This window comes from Trichechus manatus, unplaced genomic scaffold (assembly GCF_000243295.1).
Source record: "Trichechus manatus latirostris isolate Lorelei unplaced genomic scaffold, TriManLat1.0 scaffold00110, whole genome shotgun sequence".
Lineage (NCBI taxonomy): Eukaryota > Metazoa > Chordata > Mammalia > Sirenia > Trichechidae > Trichechus > Trichechus manatus.
The window spans coordinates 3,311,306-3,336,754 of record NW_004444046.1 but is presented as its reverse complement, the minus strand read 5'-3'; the positions used below and the strand labels follow the sequence as shown (position 1 = coordinate 3,336,754).

The following is a 25,449-nucleotide window of genomic DNA, read 5'->3' as shown; positions in this document are numbered from 1 at the left end:
ATATCCGGGGAGTTTTCTGCCAACAAATCTTCAACAATTATCTCTGTATTTTCTGTTATCCCTCCCCACCCCCCCATTCTGCTACTCCAATCGCTCATGGGTTATTCCTTTTGATAGAGTCCCACATAATTCTTAGAGTTTCTTCATTTTTTAAAAATTATTTTATCTGATTTTTCCTCAAATAAGTTGGTATAAAGTGCTTTATCTTCAATCTCACTAACTCTGACTTCCAGTGCCTCAATTCTGCTCCTATGACTTTCTATTGAGTTGTCTAATTCTGACATTTTATTGTTAATCTTCTGGATTTCTGATTGCTGTCTCTCTATGGATTCCTGCAGCCTGTTAAATGTGTCATTGTGCTCTTCTCTGATCTTCTTAAGTTCCTCTATTGCTTTGTCTGTGTGTTCCTTGGCTTGTTCTGCTTTTTGCCTTGATCTCCTTCCTGATCTCTTGAAGAGTTCTGTATATTAATCTTTTGTATTCTACCTCCAGTGATTCCAAGAAGTTCTCTTCCTCTGGAAAATTTCTTGATTCTTTGTTTTGGGAGCTTGTGGAAGCCATCATGTTCTGCCTCTTTATGTGATTTGATATTGACTGTTGTTTCTGAGCCATCAGTAAGTTATTATATTTATTTATTTTATGTTTGTTTACTGTGTCCTAGCTTCTTGTTTTGTTTTGTTTTGATATGCCCAAATAGGCTGCTTGTGTGAGCTAGTTTGATTATTGGTGCCTTTGAAGATCTAACGTCCTGTCACCAGGTGGTTAGATCTTTTACTAGGTATGTGAGCCCAGGAGTCCATTTACTTTTCTTGTATGGATTCAGCTCAGGTGTCCAGATAGTCAGTCAATGAGTGTGCTGTGTAGGCTCTCACTTACAGTCCTAGATGGGCAGGGGTGATTGGAGCAGGCACAGGTATCTGGCTGCAATAGGGTGCCACGTGCTGAGCAAGACAGGAGGTTGATGGCTGCCCCTGAGTGTCTGGGAGGAAAGTATTTCCCTATTCCCTACTGTGCATAGGTGGGTGGGTTTTGCAGCCAGACTATGGGCATCCAGTGCTGTTGGCTGTAAGGACTGGGAGACATCACCTATTCTTGGACCCCTGTCTCAGGTGGCTAGGTGGCATGGGTGGAGCCATGAGTCCTCAAGCCCCTGATGGGGGTAGGTGAGGACCATGCTTAATGGGCATAGCGGTATCAAATGTTACAAACCTGCCACTCCACCATATAGCTGATACAGTAAAGTTAGGGTTCAGGTATATACCCTGTTGTACTGTGCTAATGAGGCCCTACACTGTTGAAATGGGCCCACACAGGTCTATGCAGGGGTGAAAGGCATTCAAAGTCTGTGGACCCCTTATGCCTGTGCTTAAGCAAAGGGGCTTTGCCTGTCCTGAGTTGCTGGCTTAGAGGATCTGGCAGATTATTTTTTCCTGTTTGTTAATTTGTTCCTTCTCCAAGGCTGGGAGAATGGCTTAGGGCATGTAACAGGTCCAACTTCTGGCCCAGGGGACGTGGCAATCGCTGAAGCTGGCCCAGGACCTGGTGTAGATAGAGGAGGAAGCAGGTAAATGGGAGAGAGGTTCTTCCTAAATGGGGTGTTTTTCAATCCTCACTGTAGGTTAAACACATGTACTTATTTTTTGCCGATTGAACATCACTTTTCAGTGGCTCTGGAGGCCTGAGCAGACTCCGCTGCTCAGTCTCTCCCAACATGGAAAACGTGTCCCAAATGCCACCACTTGCTTCATTGTGCATGCCAGCCGATCTGGCCCGCAGGGGCACCAGCTCCCACTGGGTCAGATCTGGCAACTCCTTGCTGCTTCTGAACCATCTCTCCCTTCCCCTACCGCTCAGTTCCATTCCTCAACTTTGCCTTTGATGTTCAGAGCTCCTAGATTGTCATATATAATCGATCCACTTGTTTTTTTGGGTCTTTGTTGTAAGAAGGATGACCGGAAGCATCTGACTACTCTGGCTTCTTGGCCCCACCTACCAAAGAGATATTTTTTAAAAGAGCTTATTTTATTTTATCTGTTTCAATTATAAAAATAACACATAGTCCCTAAAGAATATTTAGGAAAGTAAAAAGATGAAAAGAAATTACCATTGATTCCAGAACACAAAAATAATCAATGGGGGGCCAAGATGGCTGGATAGTCAGATGCTTCCTGTCATTCTTCTTACAACAAAGACCTAAAAAAATAAGTGAATTGGATATATATGACAATCTAGGAACCCTAAGCACCAAAGACAGAGCTGAAGAATGAGACTGAGCAACAGGTGGAAGGAAAAACAATTTAAAAACTGCGGAAACAGAGAATTAACAGATCATAAGATCTCCAGCGTCCTGCTAGCTGAATCTGCACAGCACACACTGGTTGAGACAAACAGCAACATCCCAAGCTGAAAACCACCCCACCTGGTGCAGCCAGGCAGCAGAGAATCTGTACGAACCTCCAGAACCAAATAGGAGCAACACCAGACCTGCAAAAGTTAAGTGAAAGCTCCCAACCCACTGCCCACACACCGTAACCCTTCCCCCACCACAGCTCCAAGGCCAAGGGGCGCTCCCTTTTCCTCATCCATCCACCTCCCTAGTCCAACACTAGTCCAGCTGCAATCAACAGTGCTATACCCCTTAAGGCTGGAACTCACGGCCTGGTCCTGGAGGCACCCACTCCTTTGCCTAGCCGCTGGCATAGGGGGTTCATGGACTTGCAACACCCTTCACCCCTGCCAATTACCCACACCAGTGTCTTGCTGGCAGATCGGAGACAGCACACCCTCATTAGGACAAAATAGGCAGCGCGTCCACCTGAAGCCCATTTTCACCTGCAGCAGCCAAGCTGGAGCTGCAGACTGGTGGCATTCAGCATTGCCCCACCTCCTAAGAAGAGGATTCATTCACCCACACTGGGGGCTTGAGGACTGGTACCACCCACTCCATCAAGCTGTCCATGACAGGGGCCTGAGAATTAGTGACAACCACCAATTCCTCCTGCCAACAACACTGGACACCCAGGGACTGGCTGCAGTACCACCCCCCACACCACGGGCTGTAGCAGAAAGGGGCATGTCCTCCAACCAGGCACCCAGGGGCAGCCATCAGTTCCCTACCTTGCCCCCCAGATTGCTCCCCACTGTAACCAGAGAGTTATACCTGTTCTGAACACTCCAACGCAGTGCTGCCCACCCAGGACTATAGGTGATAGTCTCTGCACCACACATTTGATAACCAACAACCTTGGCACTTGTGCCCCAACCAACCAATAAGTGGCAGAGCACCCAACCCAAGAACGGGGAGAACACCCTCTACACCCATGGCCAGGTGACTAGCAGTGCGTATGCATCGCTGTACCAGAAAACGCTGCCTACATCAACAGCACTCTTGCAAGAACAATAAACAGACTCCTGGGCTCACACATCTAGTAGCTGCTCCGACCTTCTGGAGACAGGAAGTGAGAGCTTCAATGAGGCAAGATTAATGACCAAAGTAGCACACACACCCAGCCAATTTGGACATATCAAAACAAAACAAAACAAAAATTCAGGATGCAGTAAACAAAAATACAATTAGTAAATATATAAATATAATAACTTATTGATGCCTTGGAGACAACAGTCAATATCAAATCACATAAAGAAGAAGGACAAGATGGCTCTAGCAGTGACCAAAATAAAGAATCAGAAAACCTCCTAGAGGAAAATAAGGCAATGGAATTACCTAATAAAGAATTCAAAAGGCCAATATACAGAGCTCTCCAAGAGATCAAGAAGGAGATCATGCTAAACTCAGACCAAACCAAGGAACACACAGACAAAGCAATACAAGAATTCAGGAAAACAACACAAGAATAAAACAAAAGAATAAATAGGCTACTAGAAACCATACAAAAACAGCAACTAGAAATCCAAAAGATTAACAATGAAATTTCAGAATTAGACAACTTAATAGAAGATCATCCAGAACGGGTGCGGGGAGGGCAATGGAAAACACAGAGAGAATTGTTGAAGATTTGCTGGCAGAAAATTTCCCTAATATAATGAAAGACAAAAAGATATCTATCCAAGAAGCTCAACGAACCCCTTATAAGATAGACCCCAAAAGAAAGTCACCAAGATGTATCATAATCTAACTTGCAAAACCAAAGATAAAGAAAACTGAGAGTGGCCAGGGACAAATGAAAAGTTACCTACACAGGAGAACCAATAAGGATAAACTCTGCATCTTGAGTCTTAAAAGCCTGTGAGCAGCCATCTAAGATACTCCACTGGTCTCACCCCTTCAGGAGCAAGAGAGAATAAAGAAAACAAGACACAAGGAAAAGATTAGTCCAAAGGACTAATGGACCACAGCTACCACAGCCTCCACCAGACTGAGTCCAGTACAAGATGGTGCCTGGCTACCACCACTGACTGTTGTGACTGGGATCACAACAGAGGGTCCTGGACAGAGCTGCAGAAGGATGTAGAACAAAATTTTAACTTATAAAAAAAGACCAGACTTACTGGCCTGACAGAGACTGGAAAAACCCCGAGAGCATGGCCCCCCGACACCCTTTTATCTTGGTAATGAAGTCACTTCTGAGGTTCACCGTTCAGCCAAAGATTAGACAGCCCCATAAAATAAAAGGAGACTAATGGGTAACAACAGTCCAGGGACAAGGACTAGAAGGCAGGAGGGGAACAGGAAAGCTGGTAATAGGGAACCCAAGTTGAGAAGGGACAGTGTTGACATGTTGTGGGGTTATTAAACATTGTCATAAAACAATATGTGTACTAACTGTTTAATGAGAAACTATTTATTCTGTAAACCTTCATTTAAAGTACAATTAAAAAAAAAAGGATAAACTCTAATGACTCAGCAGAAACCATGCAGGCAAGAAGGCAATGGGATGGCATAGATAAAGCCTTAAAGCAAAAAACAAATTGCCGGCCAAGAATTACATATCCAGCAAAATTGTCTCTCACATATGGTGGCAAAAGTAGGTCATTTCCAGATAAACAGAAATAAAGGGAATATGCAAAAATCAGACCAAAATTATAAGCAATATTAAAGGGAGTCCTCTGGTTAGAGAAGGAACAACATCAGACAATAATCCAAGGCTAGGACACAGGACAGATCACCCAGATACCAAGCCAGATAGGGAATTCACAAAAACAAAACAAAGCTAAAAGATTGAAAACAGTGAACAAGAGACGTCAATATGTAAATGACAACAACATCAAAACAAAAAAGAGGGAATAACAGTGTACTCATAGAACTTACATATAGAGAGGAAGTCAAGGTGATATCAAAAAATAAAAGACTGTTTTAAAATTAAAAAAATAAAGGTAAATTTCAAAGTAATCACAAAGGAAGCTAACAAACCCACTTATCAAAATAAAAAAGAAGAAAAACATAAAGGCCAGCAGACACAAAATCAATAATAAAGAAAGAGATGAAAAGAAAATGCATAAACAAAAATAACTCAGCACATAAAATTAAGCAGAACAAAGAAACCATCAACACTACACAAAATACACAAAATACACTACACAAAAATACAACAAAATGACAACAGTAAACTTATACCTATCAAAAATTACACTGAATGTAAATGATGTAAATGCACCACTAAAGAGACAGAGAGTGGCAAAGTGGATTAAAAAACACGATCCAGCTATATACTGTCTACAAGAGTAGACACACCTTAGACACAAACTAAAACTCAAAGGATGAAAAACTATATATCAGGCTAACAGCAACCCAAAAAAGAGTAGGAATGGCAATGTTAATCTCTGACACAAGTAGACTTCAAAGCAAAATCCACCATAAAGGATAAGGAAGGACATCATACAATGATTAAAGAGTCAATACACCAGGAAGACATAACCATAATAAACATAAATGCACTCAGTGGTAGGGCAACAAAATACATAAAACAAACTCTAACAGCATTGAAAAGAGAAATAGACAGTTCCACAATAATAGTAGGAGACTTCAACACACCACTTTTGGTGAAGGACAGAACATCCAGAAAGAAACTGAATAAAGATACAGAAGGTCTAAATTCCACAATTAACCAATTTGACCTCATAGACATATACAGAACACTTCACCCCAAATCAGCAAAGTATACATTCTTTTCCAACACACAAGGAACATTCTCCAGAATAGACCACATTTTAGGCTGCAAAGCAAGCCTTAACAAAATCCAAAACACTGAAATAATACAAAGCATCTTCTTTGATCATAGTGCCATAAAAATAGAAACCAATAACAGAAACAGCAAAGAAAAAAAATCAAATACACGGAAACTGAACAACACCTTGCTTAAAAACTACTGGGTAACAGAACAAATCAAGAATGGAATAGAAAATTCATAGAATCAAATGAGAATGAAAACACATCTTACCAAAACCTTTGGGACACAGCAAAAGCAGTGCTTAGAGATAAATTTATAGCAGTAAACACACACATCAAAAAAGAAGAAAAGGCTAAAATCAAAACATTAACCCTACAACTCGAACAAATAGAAAGAGAGCAGAAAAATAAGCCCTCAGTTACCAGAAGAAAGGATATAATAAAGATTAGAGCAGAAATAAATGAAATAGAGAACAGAAAAATAATCGAAAGAATCAATGAGACCAAAAGTTGGTTCTTTGAAAAGATTTAAAAAATCGACAAACATTGGTCAAACTGACAAAAGAAAACAGGAGAGGACGCCAATAACCTGAATAAGAAATGAGATGGGAGATAACACAACAGACCCAACTGAAATAAAAAGGATCATAACAGAATACTATGAAAAATTGTACTCCAACAAATTCAAAAACCTAGAGGAAGGGGACAAACTTCTAGAAACACATTACCTACTGAAACTAACACAAACTGAGGTAGAAAAGCCAAACAGACCCATAACAAAAGAAGAGTTTGAAGAGGTAATTAAAAAACTCCCAATAAAAAAAATATCTGGCCTGGACAGCTTTACTGGAGAATTCTACCAAACTTTTAGAGAAGAGCTAACACCAATTCTACTAACGCTATTTCAGAGCATAGAAAAGAAAGGAATACTCCAAACTCATACTATGAAGCCAGCATAACGCTGATACCAAAGCCAGGCAAAGACACCACAGAAAAAAAGAAAAAAGAAAACTACAGACCAATATCTCTCATGAACATAGACAAAAATTCTCAACAAAATTCTTGCCAGTAGAATTCAATAACATATCAAAAAAAAATACTTCATGACGAAGTGGGATTCATACCAGATATGTTAGGATGGTTCAACATTAGAAAATCAATCAACATAATCCACCACATAAATAAAACAAAAGAAAAAACAACCACATGATCTTATCAATTGACACAGAAAAGGCATTTGACAAAGTCCAATGCCCATTCCTGATAGAAACCCTCAGGGAATTAGGAATAGAAGGGAAATTCCTCAAATGATAAAGGCCATTTATACAAAACCAACAGCCAACATCATTGTAAAATGAGAGAGACTGAATGTGTTCTCCTTCGGAATGGGAACCAGACAAGAAAGCCATTTATTACCACTCCTATTCAACATTGTGCTGTAAGTCCTAGCTAGAGCAATAAGGCAAGAAAAAGAAATGAAGGACATCCAAATTGGTAAGGAAGAGGTAAAACTATCCCTATTTGCAGATGATATGATCTTATACACAGAAAACTCCAAAGAATCCACAAGATAGCTACTGGAAGTAACAGAAGATTTCAGCAAAGTATCAGGATACAAGATTAACATACAAAAATCACTTGGATTCTATACCAACAAAGAGAACTTCGAAAAGCAAATAACCAAATCAATACCATTTACAATAGCCCCTAAGAAGATAACGTACTTAGGAGTAAATCTAACCAGGGACTTAAAAGATCTATACAAAAAAACTATAAAACACTACTGCAAGAAACCAAAAGGGATCTATAGTGGAAAAACATACCATGCTCATGGATAGGTAGAATCAACATTGTGAAAACATCAGTTCTACCCAAGGTGAGCTACAGAAACAATGCAATCCCGATCCAAATTCCAATAGCATTCTTTAACGAGATGGAGAAACAAATTACCAACTTTAGATGGAAAAGGAACAGGCCCTGGATAAGTAAAGCATTACTAAAGAAGAACAAAGTCGGAGACCTCACACTACCTGATTTTGGAAGCTATTATACAGCCACGGTAGTCAAAACAGCCTGGTACTGGTACAGCAACAGACACATAGACCAATGGAACAGAACTGAGAATCCAGACATAAATCCATCCATCTATGAGCAGTTGATATTTGGCAAAGGGCCAAAATCCATTACATGGGGAAAAGACAGTCTCTTTTATAAATGGTGCTCACATAACTGGATGTCCATCTGTTCAAAAAAAAAAAAAATGAAGTAAGATCATACCTCTCACCAAACATAAAAATAACTCAAAATGGATCAAAGACCTAAATATAAAATCTAAAAAGATAAAGATCATGGAAGAAAAAATGAGGACAATGCTAGGGTCCCTAATACATGGCATAAATAGGATATAAGCCATAACTAACAATGTACAAACACAAGAAGAGAAACTAGATAACTGAGAGATCCTAAACATTAAACACTTATGCTCATCAAAAGACTACACCGAAGGGTAAAAAGAGAACCTACAGACTGGGAAAAAAAAATTTGGCTACCCTATATCTGACAAGTATCTAATCTCTAAAATCTACAAAATACTTCAACACCTCTAAAAGAGCACATAAGCCAGAGATTCCACCAGCCTGAGACCAGAAAAACTAGATGGTGCCAGCTACCACCAATGACTGTCCTAACAGGGAACACAACAGAGAGTCCTGAATGGAGCAGGAGAAAAGTGTGGAACAGAACTCAAATTTACATGAAAAGACTGGACTTAATGGTCTGACAGAGAATGCAGGAACCCCCGAAACTATAGCCCCCACTCTGTTAACCTAGAACTGAAACCATTCCCGAAGTCCACTCTTCAAACAAAGATTAGACAGGGCTATAAAACAAAAAAATAATACATGTGAGGAGTGTGCTTCAATCAGAAACAGGAGACCAAATGGGGAGCTCCTGTTCAGAGACAGTATGAGAAGGCAGGCAGGGACAGGAACTAGCTGAATGGACACAGGGAACCTGGGGTGGAAAGGGGGAGTATACTGTCACATTGTGGGGATTGCAACTAATGTCACAAAACAATATGTGTATAAATTTTTGTATGAGAAATTAACTTGAGGTGTAAACTTACACCTAAAGCACAATAAAAGAAAAGAGAGAAAAAAAATCACATTCAAGTAAAAAAAATTTAAATACTTCAACACCTCAATAACAAAAGGACAAATAATCCAGTTAAAAAATGGGTAAAGGATTTGACAGACACTTCACTAAAAAAGACATTCAGGTGGCCAACAGACACAGGAGAAAATGCTCAGGATCATTAGCCATTAGAGAAATGCAAATCAAAACTACAATGAGATACCATCTCATCCCAGCAATACTAGCAGTAATCCAAGAAACACAAAATAACAAATGTTGGAGAGGTTGTGGGGAGATTGGAACTCTTACGCACCACTGAAGGGAATACAAAATGGTTCAACCACTTTGGAAAATGATATAGCGTTTCCTTAAAAAGCTAGAAATAGAAATTCCATATCATCCAGCAATCCCACTCCTAGGAATATATCCTAGAGAAATAAGAGTTTTCACGTGAATAGACATATGCACATCCATGTTTGCTGCAATATTGTTCACAATAGCAAAAAGATGGAAATGACCTAAATGCCCATCAACAGATGAATGGATAAAAAACTATGGTACATACACACAATAGAATACTAAGTAATGATAAAGAACAATGACAAATCCACGAAACATCTCACAACATGGATGAATCTGGAGGGCATTATGCTGAGTGAAATAAGTCAGTCGCAAAAGGACAAATATTACATGAGACCAGTATCATAAGAACTCAAGGAAAGGTTTACACACGGGAAAAAAAACGTTCTTTGATGGTTATGAGGGTGAGGAGGAGGGGGAGGGGAAATCACTAACTAGATAGTAGACAAGTATCAACTTTGATGAAGGAAAAGACAACACATAACATAGGGGAAGTCAGCACAATTGGACCAAAGCAAAAGCACAGAAGTTTTCTAGACACATCCAAACACTTTGAGGGACTGAATAGCTGGGGCCTGTGGCTGGGGACCATAGTCTAGGGGGACATCTAGGTCAACTGGCATAAAAACGTTGATAAAGAAAATATTCTACAACCCACTTTGGTGAGTAGCATCTTGGGTCTTAAAAGCTTGTGAGCAGCTGTCTAAGATACATCTATTGGCATCATCCTGTCCAGAGCAAAGGGGAATGAAGAAAACAGACAAGAAAAATATTAGCCCAAAGGATTAAAGGATCACAGGAACCAGAGACTCCACCAGCCTGAGTCCAGAAAAACTAGATGGCGCCAGCTAACACCATCAACCGCTCCGACAGGGATCACAACAGAGAGTCCTGGATAGAACAGGAGAAAAATGTAGAACAGAATTCAAACTCACCAAAAAAGACCAGACTTATTGGTCTGACAGAGACTGGAGGCACCCCAAGACTATGGCCCCTGGACACTCTGCTAACTCAAAACTGAAAACATTCCTGAAGCCCACTTTTGTACAAAGATTAGACAGGCCTATAAAACAAAAGTAGCACATGTGAGGAACATGCTTCTTCATTTAATCAAATATACGAGACCAAATGCGCAACTCTTGTCCAAAAGCAAGATAAGAAGGCAGGTAGGGATAGGAAATGGACGAATGGACACAGGGAACCTAGGGTGGAAAGGAGGAGCTTGCTGTCACATTGTGGGGATTGCAACCAATATCACAAAACATTACATGTATAAATTTTTGAGTGAGAAATTAACTTGAGCTGTAAACTTTCAACTATAGCACAATAAAATAAAAAAAAATGTTCATGGCATTTTGGTACTTTTCATTCCAATCATTTTTATGCATAGATTTTTTTCTTTCAAGTAAACCTTTTGATTGAAATTTAACATATATGCAGAAAAGTGCACAAATCTCAAGTGTATGCTTCAAAGGCTTTTTTCCCCACAATGCACACATCCTCATGGACAGACCACCCAGATCAAGACATAGAACATTACCAGCACACCAGAAGCCTCAAGGTGACTTGACGCTTCTATCATTAGCCTCACAAATTAAATATTATTCTGATTTCTGTCACTATGATTATCTTTCTTTATTTTTGGACTTTATATAAGTGGAATCAAAAACTATATACTCTGTTTATGTTCTACATTCTAGTTTGGTGAGAAGCATCTAGGGTCTTAAAATCTTGTGAGCAGCCATCTAAGATACAACTATTGGTCTTTACTCGTCTGCAGCAAAAAATAAAGAAGGAAACCAAAGACTCAAAGAAAAGACTAGTCTACAGGACTAATTGCCTACACAAACTGCGGCCTCATCTATCCTGAGACCACAAGAACTAGATGGTGCCTGGCCACTACTACTGACCATTCTGACCAGGGATACAATAGATGGCCCCCAACAGAATGTGAGAAAATTGTACAACAAAACTCAAATTCTAAAAAAAAAAAAAAAAAATAGCCAGACTACTGGACCAGTAGAGACTAGAGGAACCCCCAAGTCTATCACCCTGAGAAATCCTTTAAACTCTGAACTCAAACCACTCCCGGAGGTCACCTATCAGCCAAAAGACATAGTGGCTCATAAAACAAATAACATCAGTTATGAGTTATAATATCAATATGAATCCCGTGCTTCTTTTTAAAAAAATCAGCTCTGTGAGACCAAATGGTCAACATTTGCCCTAAAGCAAAGATGAGAAGGTGAGGGGCAGGGTGAGGGGGAGTAGGAGCATCAGGGAAGCTATATCAATAGAAACAGAAAAACCAGAACAGAAATAATGAGAATGTTGACACAATGCAGAAAATGTAACCAATTTCATTGAACAATATTGTATGGAAATTGGTAAATGGGAATCTAATTTGCTGTGTAAACTTTTACCAAAACCACAATAAAATATTTTTAAAAATTATATAATCTTTGGAGTCCAGCTTTTTTCACTCAATATTATGTTTGTGAGACTCATCTACATTGTACAGTAGCTTATTCTTTTATGGCTGTGTAGTGTGTTCCATTGTATAAATAAACAACAATGCATTTACCCATTCTGTTCTTGAGAGAAATTTACCTTAATCTGAATAAGGATTGAGAGAATGGGTTTTAGTTGTATTTTAAGGCTTGCTCCATTTCAATTTTTGACCCTTTCTAGGGTAGGGCTCCACCACACGTCTGTCAGTTTGTCGTACTGTGGGGGCTTGTGTATTGCTGTGATACTGGAAGCTTTGACACCAGTATTTCAAATACCAGCAGGGTCACCCTTGGTGGACAGGTTTCAGTGGAGCTTCTGGACTACGACTAGGAAGAAGAAGCCGACAGTCTACTTCTGAAAAAATTGGCCAGTGAAAACCTTATGAATAGCAGTGGAATTGTGTGATATATTGCCGGAAGATGAGTCCCTCGGGTTGGAAGGAACTCAAAATACAACTAGGGAAGACTTGCCTCCTCAAAGTAGAGTCAACCTTAATGACGTGGATGGAGTAAAGCTTTCAGGACCTTCATCTGCTGAAGTGGTATGACTCAAAATGAGAAGAAACAGCTGCAAACATCCACTGATAATTGGAATGTGGAACGCATTTTACTTGGCTCCACAATCAATGCCCATAGAAGCAGCAGTCAAGAAATCAGATGACATATTGCATTGGGAAAATTCACTGCAAAAGACCTCTTTAAAGTGTTAAAAAACAAAGATGTCACTGTAAGGAATAAAATGTGCCTGACCTAAGACTCGGTGTTTTCAATTGCCTCATATGCATGTGAAAGCTGGACAATGAATAAGGAAGACTGAAGAAGAATTGACACCTTTGAATTATGGTGTTGGTGAAGAATGTTTAATATACCATGGACTGCCAGAAGAATGAACAAATCTGTCTTGGAAAAAGTGCAGCTAGAATGCTCATTAGAAGCAAGGATGGCAAGACCATGTCTTACATACTTTGGACATGTTATCAGGCGGGAATAGTCCCTGGAGGAGGACATCATGCTTGGTAAAGTAGACGTTAATGGAAAAAGAGGAAGACCTTCAACAAGATGGCTTGACACAGTGGCTGCAAATAATGGGCTCAACCATAACAAGGATTGTTAGGATAGTGCAGGACCGGGCAGTGTTTCGTTCTGTTGTACTTAGGGTTGCTACGAGTCGGAAAAAACTTGATGGCACCTAACAACAACAGCAGGGTAGGGATCTCATAGTGACCCCATGTGTGCAGAATAGAACTGTTCCATAGGGTTTTTAAGGCTGTGACCTTTTGGAAGCAGATTGCCAGGACTGTCTTCTGAGGTGCTTCTTGGTAAGGTAGAAGGGCCAACGTTTGGGCTAGTAGTCGATCGCTTAACCGTTTGCACCATAGCCAACTCCACAGCAACAAACAACAACAACATGGGTGGGGCCATTTGGATATCCCAGTTGAAAGCCTGTTGTGTTTACCAAGATTTCTCTACTTTGGCAGGCGCTGAGCTCAAACTCCTACCTCCTCATCAGCACAAGACTGCTGAAAACTGTGCTTAGCTCTTTGCCATCTTAGCAGTTGTCTCATAGATTGCCTCTCTGCCTGCACAGCCCATCCATTGGCAAATGGTTTCAGAAGAAAAGCAGCAGAGACTGTTGTCTCACATCCTTGGGCTTCCCCTCTCTGTATTGTGGCCATTCACGTTCTGACTGCCTTGGTAACCCTAAACTATTTGAATTCTAACTTTGAGTAGCTAGAGTATTGAGAGTTTAATTAAGAAACATTAAAGCATCTATATTTTCATGCAAAAGTATTTCTTAATATTATTACGATTGACTATAACATGAAAATGTGTTCTGCCATTTTACTTAATGCATTCTAAAGTGATCATTAAGTTTTGATATTGTAAAAATACCACAAACAGAGAACAAAAAGAGCAGTTCTGTTTTACAAAGAAGAGAAAAAATGCAGCAGACTTTTTGAGAGAGGTTATGCTAATTTATTTTGATCAGAAGTGATTCAGTGCTTGAATTCTGTTGCTTATATATACAAAAAACAAAAACAAACAAAAACTGCTCACAATTTTGAAGATTTTCCCGGTCCACTTAAGTATATTGGACAATTGATTCTCTGTATTTTGGAATCCAGAAAAGCCTAGATTTTAATGCTATTTTAGGCAAATTTTAAGTAAATATCAAAGTGGCTTATAGTTGGGCTTTAATAGTCAGAAGAAGGGAAATGTCCGAATCAATCTCCCCATTATACTAATTTAAAGATATTTGTATGGACATTTAAACATTAAATGTTTTAACATGATGTTGGCAAGAAAGTGGGGAAAAAAATCACTTCTTCAGAGCTTTCCATCAAATCCACCATCTTTTGTCTTTCTTCACTTTGCATGATAAAGGAGTGGTGGTGCATGGTTAAAGTGCTTGGCTGCTAACCAAAAGTTCAGTGGTTCGAACTCACCCGCCGCTCCACAAGAGAAAGATGTAGCAGTCTGCTTCTGTAAAGATTACAGCTTTGGAAACCCTATGGAGCAGTTCTAGTCTGTCTTATAGGGTCGCTATGAGTCAGATTCAACTCAGTGGTAATGGGTTGGCCATAGGTATGTATAGAAGTGAGGGTGTAAGGTGTAGGGTAGCTGATGAAGTGTAAAACAGGGAAATGAAGGTTACAAAGATCTTTAAATGTCCTTACAAGAACTTATGTGTATTTTCTAAAAATAAAGAAAAGAGGTGAGTGTAATGAGGTAAATTCTTTTACTCACCAACTTTGTGTAAAGCAGTAAGGTCTCCTCAGATATCTTTCTCCTCTTCCTCCTCATCTTCCTCATCTTCATAGGTGGGAGGCAGAGAGGCCACAACATAATGAGGCAGCTGAGGTGGGCTCTTGAACAGAAGGCCTGGAAACCTCACAACTTCTAATTCTTCTTCTTCCTCTAGCCGATCATCATCTAAAATTAAGACCATACAGGACAATGCCTGGATTAAGCATGCTGGTTGAAAGAAAGAAAAACTGAGCAAGGGTTGATGAGAGAAAGTTTGAACTAGACTACAAAGGCAGGGGGTGACCAAAAGGTAAAACTCTTTGAGAAGGCCATTTCAAAAAGTCTATTGTAAATGAACTCGAGAAGCTGCAAGCACAGAGTTGAAACTGCAGCACAGAGAACAAAAGGGAAAGAAAGATCTCAGTCGGTAAAGATAGAAAGAGAAGGACAGGTTGAGTTAAGGAACATCTGCTCTCCTATGCTCCTGAAAGAAAAGTAGTTTAGAAGAGATAAAATAAAATCCTTCATAGTGATTTACCGATGCAAGTTTTTCTGTCACTTCCAATTCTGTAGCCTTCTTCACAAGTACAGTCATATGTTCCCACTGAATTGATACATAGTTGGTCACAGACTATACTGACATCCAGGCACTCATCCACATCTAGGAAAATTACAAAGACATTTGCTTTTAGGCATTGAGAGATAAAATTGACATGATGAACTGATGGGCATATGCAGGCTCCTTCTGGGACCATTATTAACCATGGTGTAACAATAACACTGCCATATAGAATGCTCAGCTTGAGTGCTAACTCAAGTATAACTTACCAATTATTTTTCTTTCACATACTCTTAATTTCGCTATAGTTCATCTACATGGATAAGGGCTTACTAAGCCTAGAGTTCATGAGGTTTTAATGAGGAACTTACAACTTAAAATAAGTTAAATGGTCTCAGGCTGTGCACCATTTTGCAGCATGTTCATTCCCTCTTGGTTTATTCAGTATCTATAACAGAGCACTCTTTCCATGCATAATTTTGTACAAGGGTTGTGGGGAATATTAGAGATGGAAGAACCCTAGGCCTTGATCTCATGTGGCTTACTTGCTAGTATGTCTAAGTCAGAGCCTAGACTTTGGTCAATATATTCATGATACGAAAAATTCATAGATGAAGTTGAGCTTCTGAGATTTGTCTCAGATGTGTGGGTACCTTTTCCATTTGGATGTGTATATACAACTGTGTACATTCAAGCCATACAATCTTCTCTTGGCTCACCCTGTTTAGGAGCAGATGGTACATGAATTTCATACTTTTGGACTCCTTTTTTTCTGGCCCTGCTAATTGGATGGAATGTAGTAAATGGTAATGTGCTGTACTGTGTTTAGAATACATACATTTCATACTTGTGTTCTTTGCTGTTATCTACATGGCAGAGTTTGGGTGCTTGGCCATCTGTATGCAGAAACACACCTAACACCCTCAACAGGATTCTTTAAGAAAAACTATTTTCTCTGAGGTGTTAAATTCTTCTTACCTAATTTGACTGTTATTGGAATAGATATCAATCTTCTCATATTTGCTTTGATTTAAAAAAAAAAATATGGTTCACAATAATGGTAATAATGGTCCAAAACTAAAATTTCAAGATTATACATTTCAGACAAACTTTTAAAAGTACAACACAACAATGATTTACATGAATATTCTTAATGGTAGAAAAGAAAAGTCGATTAACTTTACTGTCTGCATTCAAATTTACCTGCGATAGATTAAAAAATACATAAACTAGAAATTATCTGAAAGGGAGCTGAATCATTGTTAACAAACAAGTTAGAAAATTGTAAAATGACTCATCTTAAAACTTGTATTAGCTATATTAATATCAGCTATGTATGGGATTCACAGGTGGAGAATTGAACTGTGGCTCATGAGCTGGCAATTTTTTGCTACTGCTCTCTAATTAAAAAGCTCTTTGAAAATGACTTTCAGTAACCAACTTTCTAATTCCAGTCAATTCTAATTGTCATGGCTAATCCCTACAGCAGGGTACTATGGCCTGCCAGAATCTCTCATTTGCCTACGTATATTAAATTAGCTGAAAGGGATTATAGAACAATGAATATTATAATAATAATGGCTACTTTTAATTGAGTGATTATCAACCACTGTAGTAGGCACTTTATGTTGATTACTTTTCTTAATTTACTCATTAATCCTACTATCATCTTTATTTTAATGACGAGGGTCTGAGGTTCAGAGCAGTTAAATGAGTCACCCAAGTTCATACGATAGTAAATGGTAGGCACATGGAAATCCAGATCTTTTAGTGTTGAAGTCCTCCCTTTCTCCACCCTCGCCCTCTGCCTTAGGATGTTCATCCTCCATCGATTAATCCATCACAGCCATTACTTTGTGTTAGATCTCAGGAATTTACCATCATATCCACAACCATTGGGACTGATCCGAAAGCCCTCCTTACAACCACATTCATAGCCTCCTAAATAGTTGACGCAGAGCTGGGCACAGCAGGCTTCTCCACTCTCACATTCATCAAGGTCTGAAGGGAAAAGTTTAAGAAAACACTGTAATTTAATCAACTTAAAAAAGCACCAACATGCTTCGGTTTGAAATTAAAACTATTTAGTAATTACTTTCTATTTCTCAGTCCAAGTAGTACAGACATTGAAGAAAATATAATACAGTAAGAATGAGACTCACATTTGAGTTTATGTTTTTTTTTTTGCATACTTTTTGTATGCCTGTTATTTATTTGAAAAGTATGTAAATAATCTCCAAATGCATTTACAAGCACAGGAAGTAAGATCTTTGCTATTTTTCTAGTTTAAATAGGAATTTGATAGAATAAACAGAGAATTTGAAGAACTAAGAAAAGTTTGAGAAAGAAGAGCCAAAAAATTCTGTTTCGTGAACATTGGACAGTTGCATAGTGAAGGCAGTCTTAGATTCCATAATGTGTTTGTTCTTCTAGAACTTCATATTAAAGTGTGTCCCCAAGAAAAGGGAACTCACACGACTGGTAATAGAAGTGATAACTGCAGTTATGAAAGAAGGCAGGACAATCATTTTAAATATTATTTTTTTATATCAGGATGTTTTAAAGCATTTGTTGACTCTTTGGATGATGATTTGACTGGGATGAGTAAGGTGTCAGGGCTTTTGATACAATCTGTAACATCAATGTCCTGGAATGGCCTGTGAGATGAACAGTTTTCTACATGGTGGTCTTTAAGACTCCTTCAGCACTATTATTCTAGAATTCTACAATCTTGAAGCTTTCTTCCTAAGACATTCCTAGGGAAAATACAAATGTACCAGAAGACATCAAGTTAAAACACCTCATCAAAATAATAAGCTATTGGGCCTGAGTTTTGAGATGATCATTTCTAATATAATTGGCCAAGGAGCAACAACAGATATTTCTTCATCCACTGCTTTCCTTAGGCTGGAAACCTGTGAATTGTGTGGTCTGGGTTTTTTGGCTCTAGCCCTTTGGTTTGTTCAGTTCAAAACCATTTGTTGGCTGAGCTGTTCAGATGGGTGGCCTATCAGTACTGTTTACAAAATCACATTAGTCCAAAACTAGACAAACAGCCATAGATGTAAGAGGTCAGTGTCTCTCAACCTAGGAAAAGGTACCAGCAAAAGGAAATGCAGACAAGGGAAAGGAAAGAAAGAAAATGGAATCAATCTATCTTGATGAGGGGTCGCCATAAAATATCTAAACGAAGGTCATTTGGACACAAAATGTTCGTTCTCTTGCAAAATGTCACCAGCAGTGCTACTCACAAAATTTTACATATTTTCTCTTTCTTACATTAAAACTTCTTTGTCCCTTGAATTAGATAGCATGAATATAGAGGACAACAAAAACTTTGGTGTTTTATATATATATATATAATTTAGTTTAATTTAATCCAAAATCTTATAATTTAGTTTTCTTTCTTTCCAAGTTTTAAAAAGTTTTCTCAGATACCACTGGGGCCTCCAAAAACACAGGTCTCAGGATTACATGCTCTCAACTAGCAAGGAACACAACTGCATCACATAATTTGAAAATAATTCCCTCGGTCTATCATTTTATGATCCATTTCAGATTCCTCTTCTATTATCATCCCTGTGTGGCTATTTCTAGCTTGCCTCAAGTATGCCATCCTCAGTTCAGAACTCATCTGAAAGCCCATCCTTTCTACATCACCAGCTTTTCTTACAATGCTTTGTTATTTTAATTTTTATATCACCTGTTTCCTAAATCTCTTGATTACTTTTCAGATCTTATTTGGTGAGATCTTCGCTTCCTATTTCTCCCACTGAATTTTCCTGCACTCTGATAATTGTATCTTTCCTAAACTGGCCAATACACCAAATTTTGCAACATGGCAGAAAAATTCACTTGCATATAAAAATTTAGTCCTATTCAAAAGTAGAGTGTCATTTGCAGGCAGGGAAACCAAGCAAACATTTTAGCTCTGACATCAGGAAAGCATAAAAACTAAACCTATCTCCAAGGAAGAACTTGATCTTCTATTTCTGTCCCCCTGATATAGTCATTAAAATAATGTTTCAAAGGGTAGAAATCACAAATATTTTGTAATAACTGGACAAGGTTAAATTTACTGAACTTGCAGCTGGTCAAAACTTGCACTCTGTATAGCTTTCCTTCAAAATATGTCAACAATATGTAGGTTTTTAAATCCTAAAATGGGTCTGAGCTGTGATTTCCAAAGAATTGTAGTTTTTAAAGTTTCCTTTTAGAATATACTACCTGCCATACCAAAGTTGAACCTGCATCTGGTAAGTTCTTGCTTTTGGGCAAGAATGATTGGCCATTTGCAGATTGGATGGCTTGTTTTTACATTTCTTTGTACATTCTCATATTAAAAAAAAATTAATCCTAAAATGAGTTAAAAAGAAAATTCTTTAATTTCCTTCATACATGAATGTTTTTACAAAACATCTGTGGCCTTAATTGGTTCTTAGCCAAATAAGCAAAGTATGTACACCCCAAATTAATTGGTGCATTTACTCTAGTGAATATTTGCTTTTTAGAAATGGATGGTATTTATTGTTGGAAAATGAAATAAACTTTAGCCATAAACAATATAATGTTGTCATGTTGACTGCTGAGATCTCATGAATATGCAATTCTCTAAATTTTGACCCTGGAAGATGCTATTTTTTTTCTAGCTGTGAATAGAACTGTACTGAATTGTACTTTAGAAAGAATAAGGAAAAAGATCAAATCGTAAGTTGCAAAGAAAAGATTTCACAAAATTCCAGCTTCCCTCATCCAACAGTCAAAGGAGGAAGACAGACAGACAGAACCAAAGGAAGGAAGGAAGAAAAAGAGGGAAGGATGAAGGGAGGGAAACAGGGGGTGAGGGAGGAAGGAAAGATGCAAGGAAGGAAAGAAGGTAAGGAGGGAGCGAGGAAGGGAGGAAGGAAAAGAAAGAAAGGCCGTTAATTTTTCTACAGATTTAAAAGTTATCAGGGTAGGAAAAATATAAACATGTTTTCCATTATACAAAAAGAAGCAAGGAAAGCAATTAGTTTCAATAAGTTACCAATTACAGACTATGAGAGCAATACATAAAGCAATGTTGGATCAGGAAATACAAGCAATGACATTGTATTGACTTAAATAATGTCTTAAACCAGAATATGACAGAATTCCTTGATGTTTACTGTGTCATCATATTGCCAAAACAAAAAGCCCAAACACTTACACCATTGAAATTGACCTCTTGTTTCATGATACTCCAAACTGTCTCTAACTATATTAAGTACATCATTATATATATTATATATATTATGTACCTATATTCTAATTTATAAAGAGAAGGGATATGAAACATCTTGAAAGAAAATAAGCAAATATGGTATCGTAATTCCAGAATTATGGCAAACCACTGCTTTAGGGGCTTGGAAGTGCTCACAGAAGCCAAGTAAAAAGTAATATAGTTCAATGCTCACTATCTCCTTTTATAGTGGATATTCTTTTTTCTCAGAAGCTCCAAATTAAACATTTCATGATTAAACAAGGCTAGGGTACAAATTTTTCTTCTCATATTAGCTTCTCATAATATGCTGGAAAAGTTATCCATTAAAAATGAGTTTGAGCTGTGATTTTCAAAGAATGATATTTTTTAATGTTTTCTTTTAGAATATACTAACTGTCATACCAAAGTTGAATTTGAATCCAAATCGTTACTCAGTTGAAAACCAATGCACATAATTTAATTTCTGCTCAAGGTAGAGACAAGCAGGGTGCATGGTAGCAATTATTTGAATCACAAATTACATGTGATAGTTAGATAGCCCCTGGAATATTTTCTTGAAACAAATCAATTAAGTCCATATATTCTGTTAAAATGTTTTCTATCTCCTTTAATATCAAGGTAAATATGAAAACGTAATGTCAAGTTCTTTTTTACATTTATCTAGTAGACAGACATATTCAATCTATTTCTCCTTACAATTTGAGAGATGTGGCTTACATTACAACAATAAACATTAGAGAGGAAGGGCAAAATGAATCCATAGTAACCTCTGAATGGAGATGGCATTTACCATATATTACCTATGCATGTTTTCTTATCTGAATCAAACTGGTGTCCATGGTTACAGGAACAAAGAGGCCCACCAATTGCATGTTCACAGTGATGGGAACAACCACCATTGTTCTCTTCACAGCTATTGACAATTTCGAATTCAATTCCTTTCCAAAACAAGCAAATGAGGGTTATTAGCATAACAACAGAGAAACCTGTAAATATGTCAACAATGGGTACACTCTGTTGGGAAGATGACAAACTTTATTGCAAAGATATCAACACTTTACACACATAAAAGTAAAAGTTTGGGGGCAATTAAACATTGGAAATGTCTAGAAATATAAAAATACTAATAAACTTATAAATAATGTTAAGTTGACTAAGTGATGCAGGAAGTTAATGATGAGTTCATCAGCGGCTACTAAACACTTACTCCAAAGGACACTTGCCACTTCAGGATATAAAAAATATATGTAATAAATCAATGATCAGAAAATAAATAGGTTGTTTGTCAGCTGACATTTCTGTTCCCAAACTAATGATATGTTATAATCTGTCCTCTTCAGGGGCTATTAGCCATGAAAATACTGGTAAAAATAGTCTTGGAATAAAATGTGAACACAAGACCTCTGAATTGGCTGATCATATGTAACTAGTGCCGTGTTGGTGTGCTAATCAGTTGTGATGTATATGAGAGTCACTTATTACATAAGCATATTATTACTTTGAAAAGAATCTGCCAATCCTGGTATATATACTACTAATTATGGGGCATATGGATGGGCCTCAGTCTGAGCAGATGGATGTTATTAGTCCTGATCACACAGACATTATAATCACTCAACTTCTAAGTGAAGAAATAAGAAATAAAGGGACTTTTTTGAATCTGTGTTAAATATGGAATTTAGATATTTCTATTTTCTCCATTGGAGTCTGTGTTTCTTCACTTGTGTTGCTTGGACACATGCCTTCTTACTGAGAGTGTCTACATTGGTTCATTTTCTTCCATGCCTAACTCCTGAATCTTTTGAAAGCAGATAGATGGGAAAGAACAGGAGTATTTGGAATTGTGGCCCTCCTTGAAGATATGTATCTTCATTCTGACTGCCTAGATATCTGCTACAGTGCCAGAAATCATCTGCCCTCATCCTCAGCTCTCCGCCTAGGGTGGCAGGCAGCTTAGGTGCCCCCAAAGTACCCAGTGAACTGCCCTGTCTTTGCTCTCAACCCACTGTGCCATCATCATCTCACAATATCCAGCTCAGAACAGATGCTCAAAAATAAATTTTGAATAAATGAATAAACAAACAAGGGGTGATGCTAATCGATGTATTATTGAAAATAAAAACCCCTTTGGGTTAGAAACAACTAGTTTAGCACTGAGCAAAATTAGAAAGCTAGAAGAAAGACTGAAATAATGAAGAAACTGATATTTTTCATGATACTTTAATATATGCTCTTTAGGCAGACATATTTCACATTATGGCTATGGTGGTGGATGTGTGTGTGTGTGTCTTTACAACACAGAACTAGGGATTTTTTTCTTTTTCTTATATTATGCTTGTCATTGTCATTCTTATAAAGAGGTATTTGAAGGTATTTATGAATCATAGTTGGTATCTTAGAGTCCACTGAGTCAACCCTAGTCATTTTCTAGAGAGAAAAGTGGGCTTGATTGAGATGAAGTCACTTTTCTATGATCACTCTTGGCACTATTGAGAGTAAAAGCCAAGTCTCTCAAGCCAGTGTGTTTTTTCTACTATATAATATTTATTCTCTCAGATTGCTTTCATATACCTGACATTCAGATATATATTCATTTAAAAATTTATTTTTGAATGATATCAGCACAATTAAATGAAATTATTTTAATAAATACATTTATTTTGAATGCTTGTATTGTGCAAGATATCATACACACTTGTTAATCTAATTATTACAAACTAAGTTAAAAACAACATTAAGATTTCAGTTTAACAGATTAGAAAAAAATTAGGTTCAGAAAGGATAAAAGACTTGCTCAATATAACAGAGCTAGTAAGAGGCAGAGGAAAAATTAAAAGCCATATCTGTCTAAATCCAAACACTCCCTTATGTTATAGGCCAAGATATTTCATAGGTTTGTTGTTAGAGAGGGTACCATGATGTTTGTTTTGTTTCATTTAATATATACTGTGATACAGTAGGATTCTTGTTCAATTGCTTATATAAGAAGTGAAGCCACAGTTCAAGTTTTCTAGTTGATATGTTTTTCCTATATAATATCACGTATAAAGAGAAAATAATTTGACTAGCAATATAACCTATTTCACTGAAGAGTGACATTTTTCCTAGGAGTGGCAGTGTGATATAGTAGGAAGAACACAAAATTTAAAGTCAGAAGACCTGATACATTAGGGTCGTGTGATCTCCAGTAAATTATTTCATATTTCTCATCGTCAGTTTTTTTTCCATTGTTAACATAGGGACTGAGTTACATCAAGGTTTGCAAAATAGTGGCATGCATATATATGAATTTGACTCTCAGGGTGTTTAAATATTGAGAGATTTTTAATAAATCCTGAATTTCCACCTTTTCTTCAAAATGAAAGTTCTCCTGTCTTTAAGAACAAACAGACAAACAACGACAAAAAGAAACCCACTGCCTCATTGCCATCAAGTTGATTGCAACTCATAGCTACCCCCATAGGGTTTTCAAGGCTGTAAATCTTTACAGAAGCAAACTGCCACATCTTTCTCCTGCAGAGCCACTGGTGGCTTCAAACTGATGACCTTTCAGTTAGCAGTTGATTGCTTTAACTACCGTGCCAGCAAAACCCAAATACCAAACCTGTTGCCATCAAGTAGATTCTAACTCATAGCGACCCTATAGAACAGAGTAGAAGTGCCCCATAGGGTTTCAAAGGAGAGACTGGTGGACTCTAACCGCCAACCTTTTGGTTAGCAGCCATAGCTCTTAACCACTGCACCATCAGGCCTCCTCAAAAGTTCCAAGCAGGGCAGGGCCAAGACGGCAGAGTAGTCAGATGCTTCCTGTGGTCCCTCTTACAACAAATACCTGAAAAACAAATGAATCAGTTATATACGAAAATCTAAGAGCCCTGAACATCAAAGGTAAAGTTGAAGAATCGGACTGAGTGGCAGGGGGAGGGAGAGATGGTTCAGAAGCAGCAAGGAGTTGCCAGACCTGACTGGGCGGGAACCAGCACCCTGCAGGCTGGATAGGCTGGTGTGCGCGGTGAGGCAAACAGTGGCGCTTAGGATGCGTTTTCCAAATTGGGAGCGACCAAGTGGCAGAGAGTCTACTCAACCCTCCAGAACCAGTGAAAAGCGGCGCTCAATTGGTAAAAGATAATTATATGTGTCTAACACACCACGTGGATTAATAAAAACCCCATTTAGGAAGAACCTCTTTCCCATTTATCTGCTTCCTCCCTACTCTGCACTGGGTCCCACGCTGGCTTCAGTAATTGATACATCCCCTGGGCTGGAAGTAGGACCCGTCACGTATCCTGAGCCATTCTCCCAGCCTTGGAGAGGGAACAAATTAACAAACAGAGAAAAAATAATCTGCCAGCTCCCCTAAGCTGGGAACTCAGAGCAAGCACAGCTCCTTTTCCAAGGCACAGGCGTAAGGGGTGAACAGACTTTGAATGCTTTTCACCCCTGCATAAACCTGTGTGGGCCCATTTCAACAGCATAGGCTCTCATTAGCACAGTAAAACAAGGTGTACACCTGAAGCCTAACTTCAACTGTATCAGCTATATGGTGGAGTGGCAGATTAGTAACATTTGACACTGCTCTGCCCATTAAGCAGGGTCCTCACCTGCCCACATTAGGGGCCTGAGAACTGGTGGCTCCACTCACACCACCTAGCTACCTGTGACAAGGGTCCAAAAATAAGTGGTGCTTCCCTGTCCTTACAGCCAACAGCATGGATGCCCAAAGTCTGGCTGTAAAACCCACCCACCTACACACTCTAGGGAACAGGGACAC

General features: G+C 38.4%; 1 protein-coding gene across 1 annotated transcript in view; it reads right to left on the bottom strand.

Moving 5' to 3' along the window:
- LOC101341596 (EGF-like and EMI domain-containing protein 1) overlaps nucleotides 1-25,449 on the bottom strand; it is a 749,998-nt gene that overhangs the window by 10,708 nt on the left and 713,841 nt on the right. Inside the window, 3 exon segments of the mRNA XM_023737953.1 lie at nucleotides 15,416-15,538; nucleotides 17,288-17,437; nucleotides 21,479-21,616. Coding sequence (XP_023593721.1) covers nucleotides 15,416-15,538; nucleotides 17,288-17,437; nucleotides 21,479-21,616 — 411 coding nt within the window.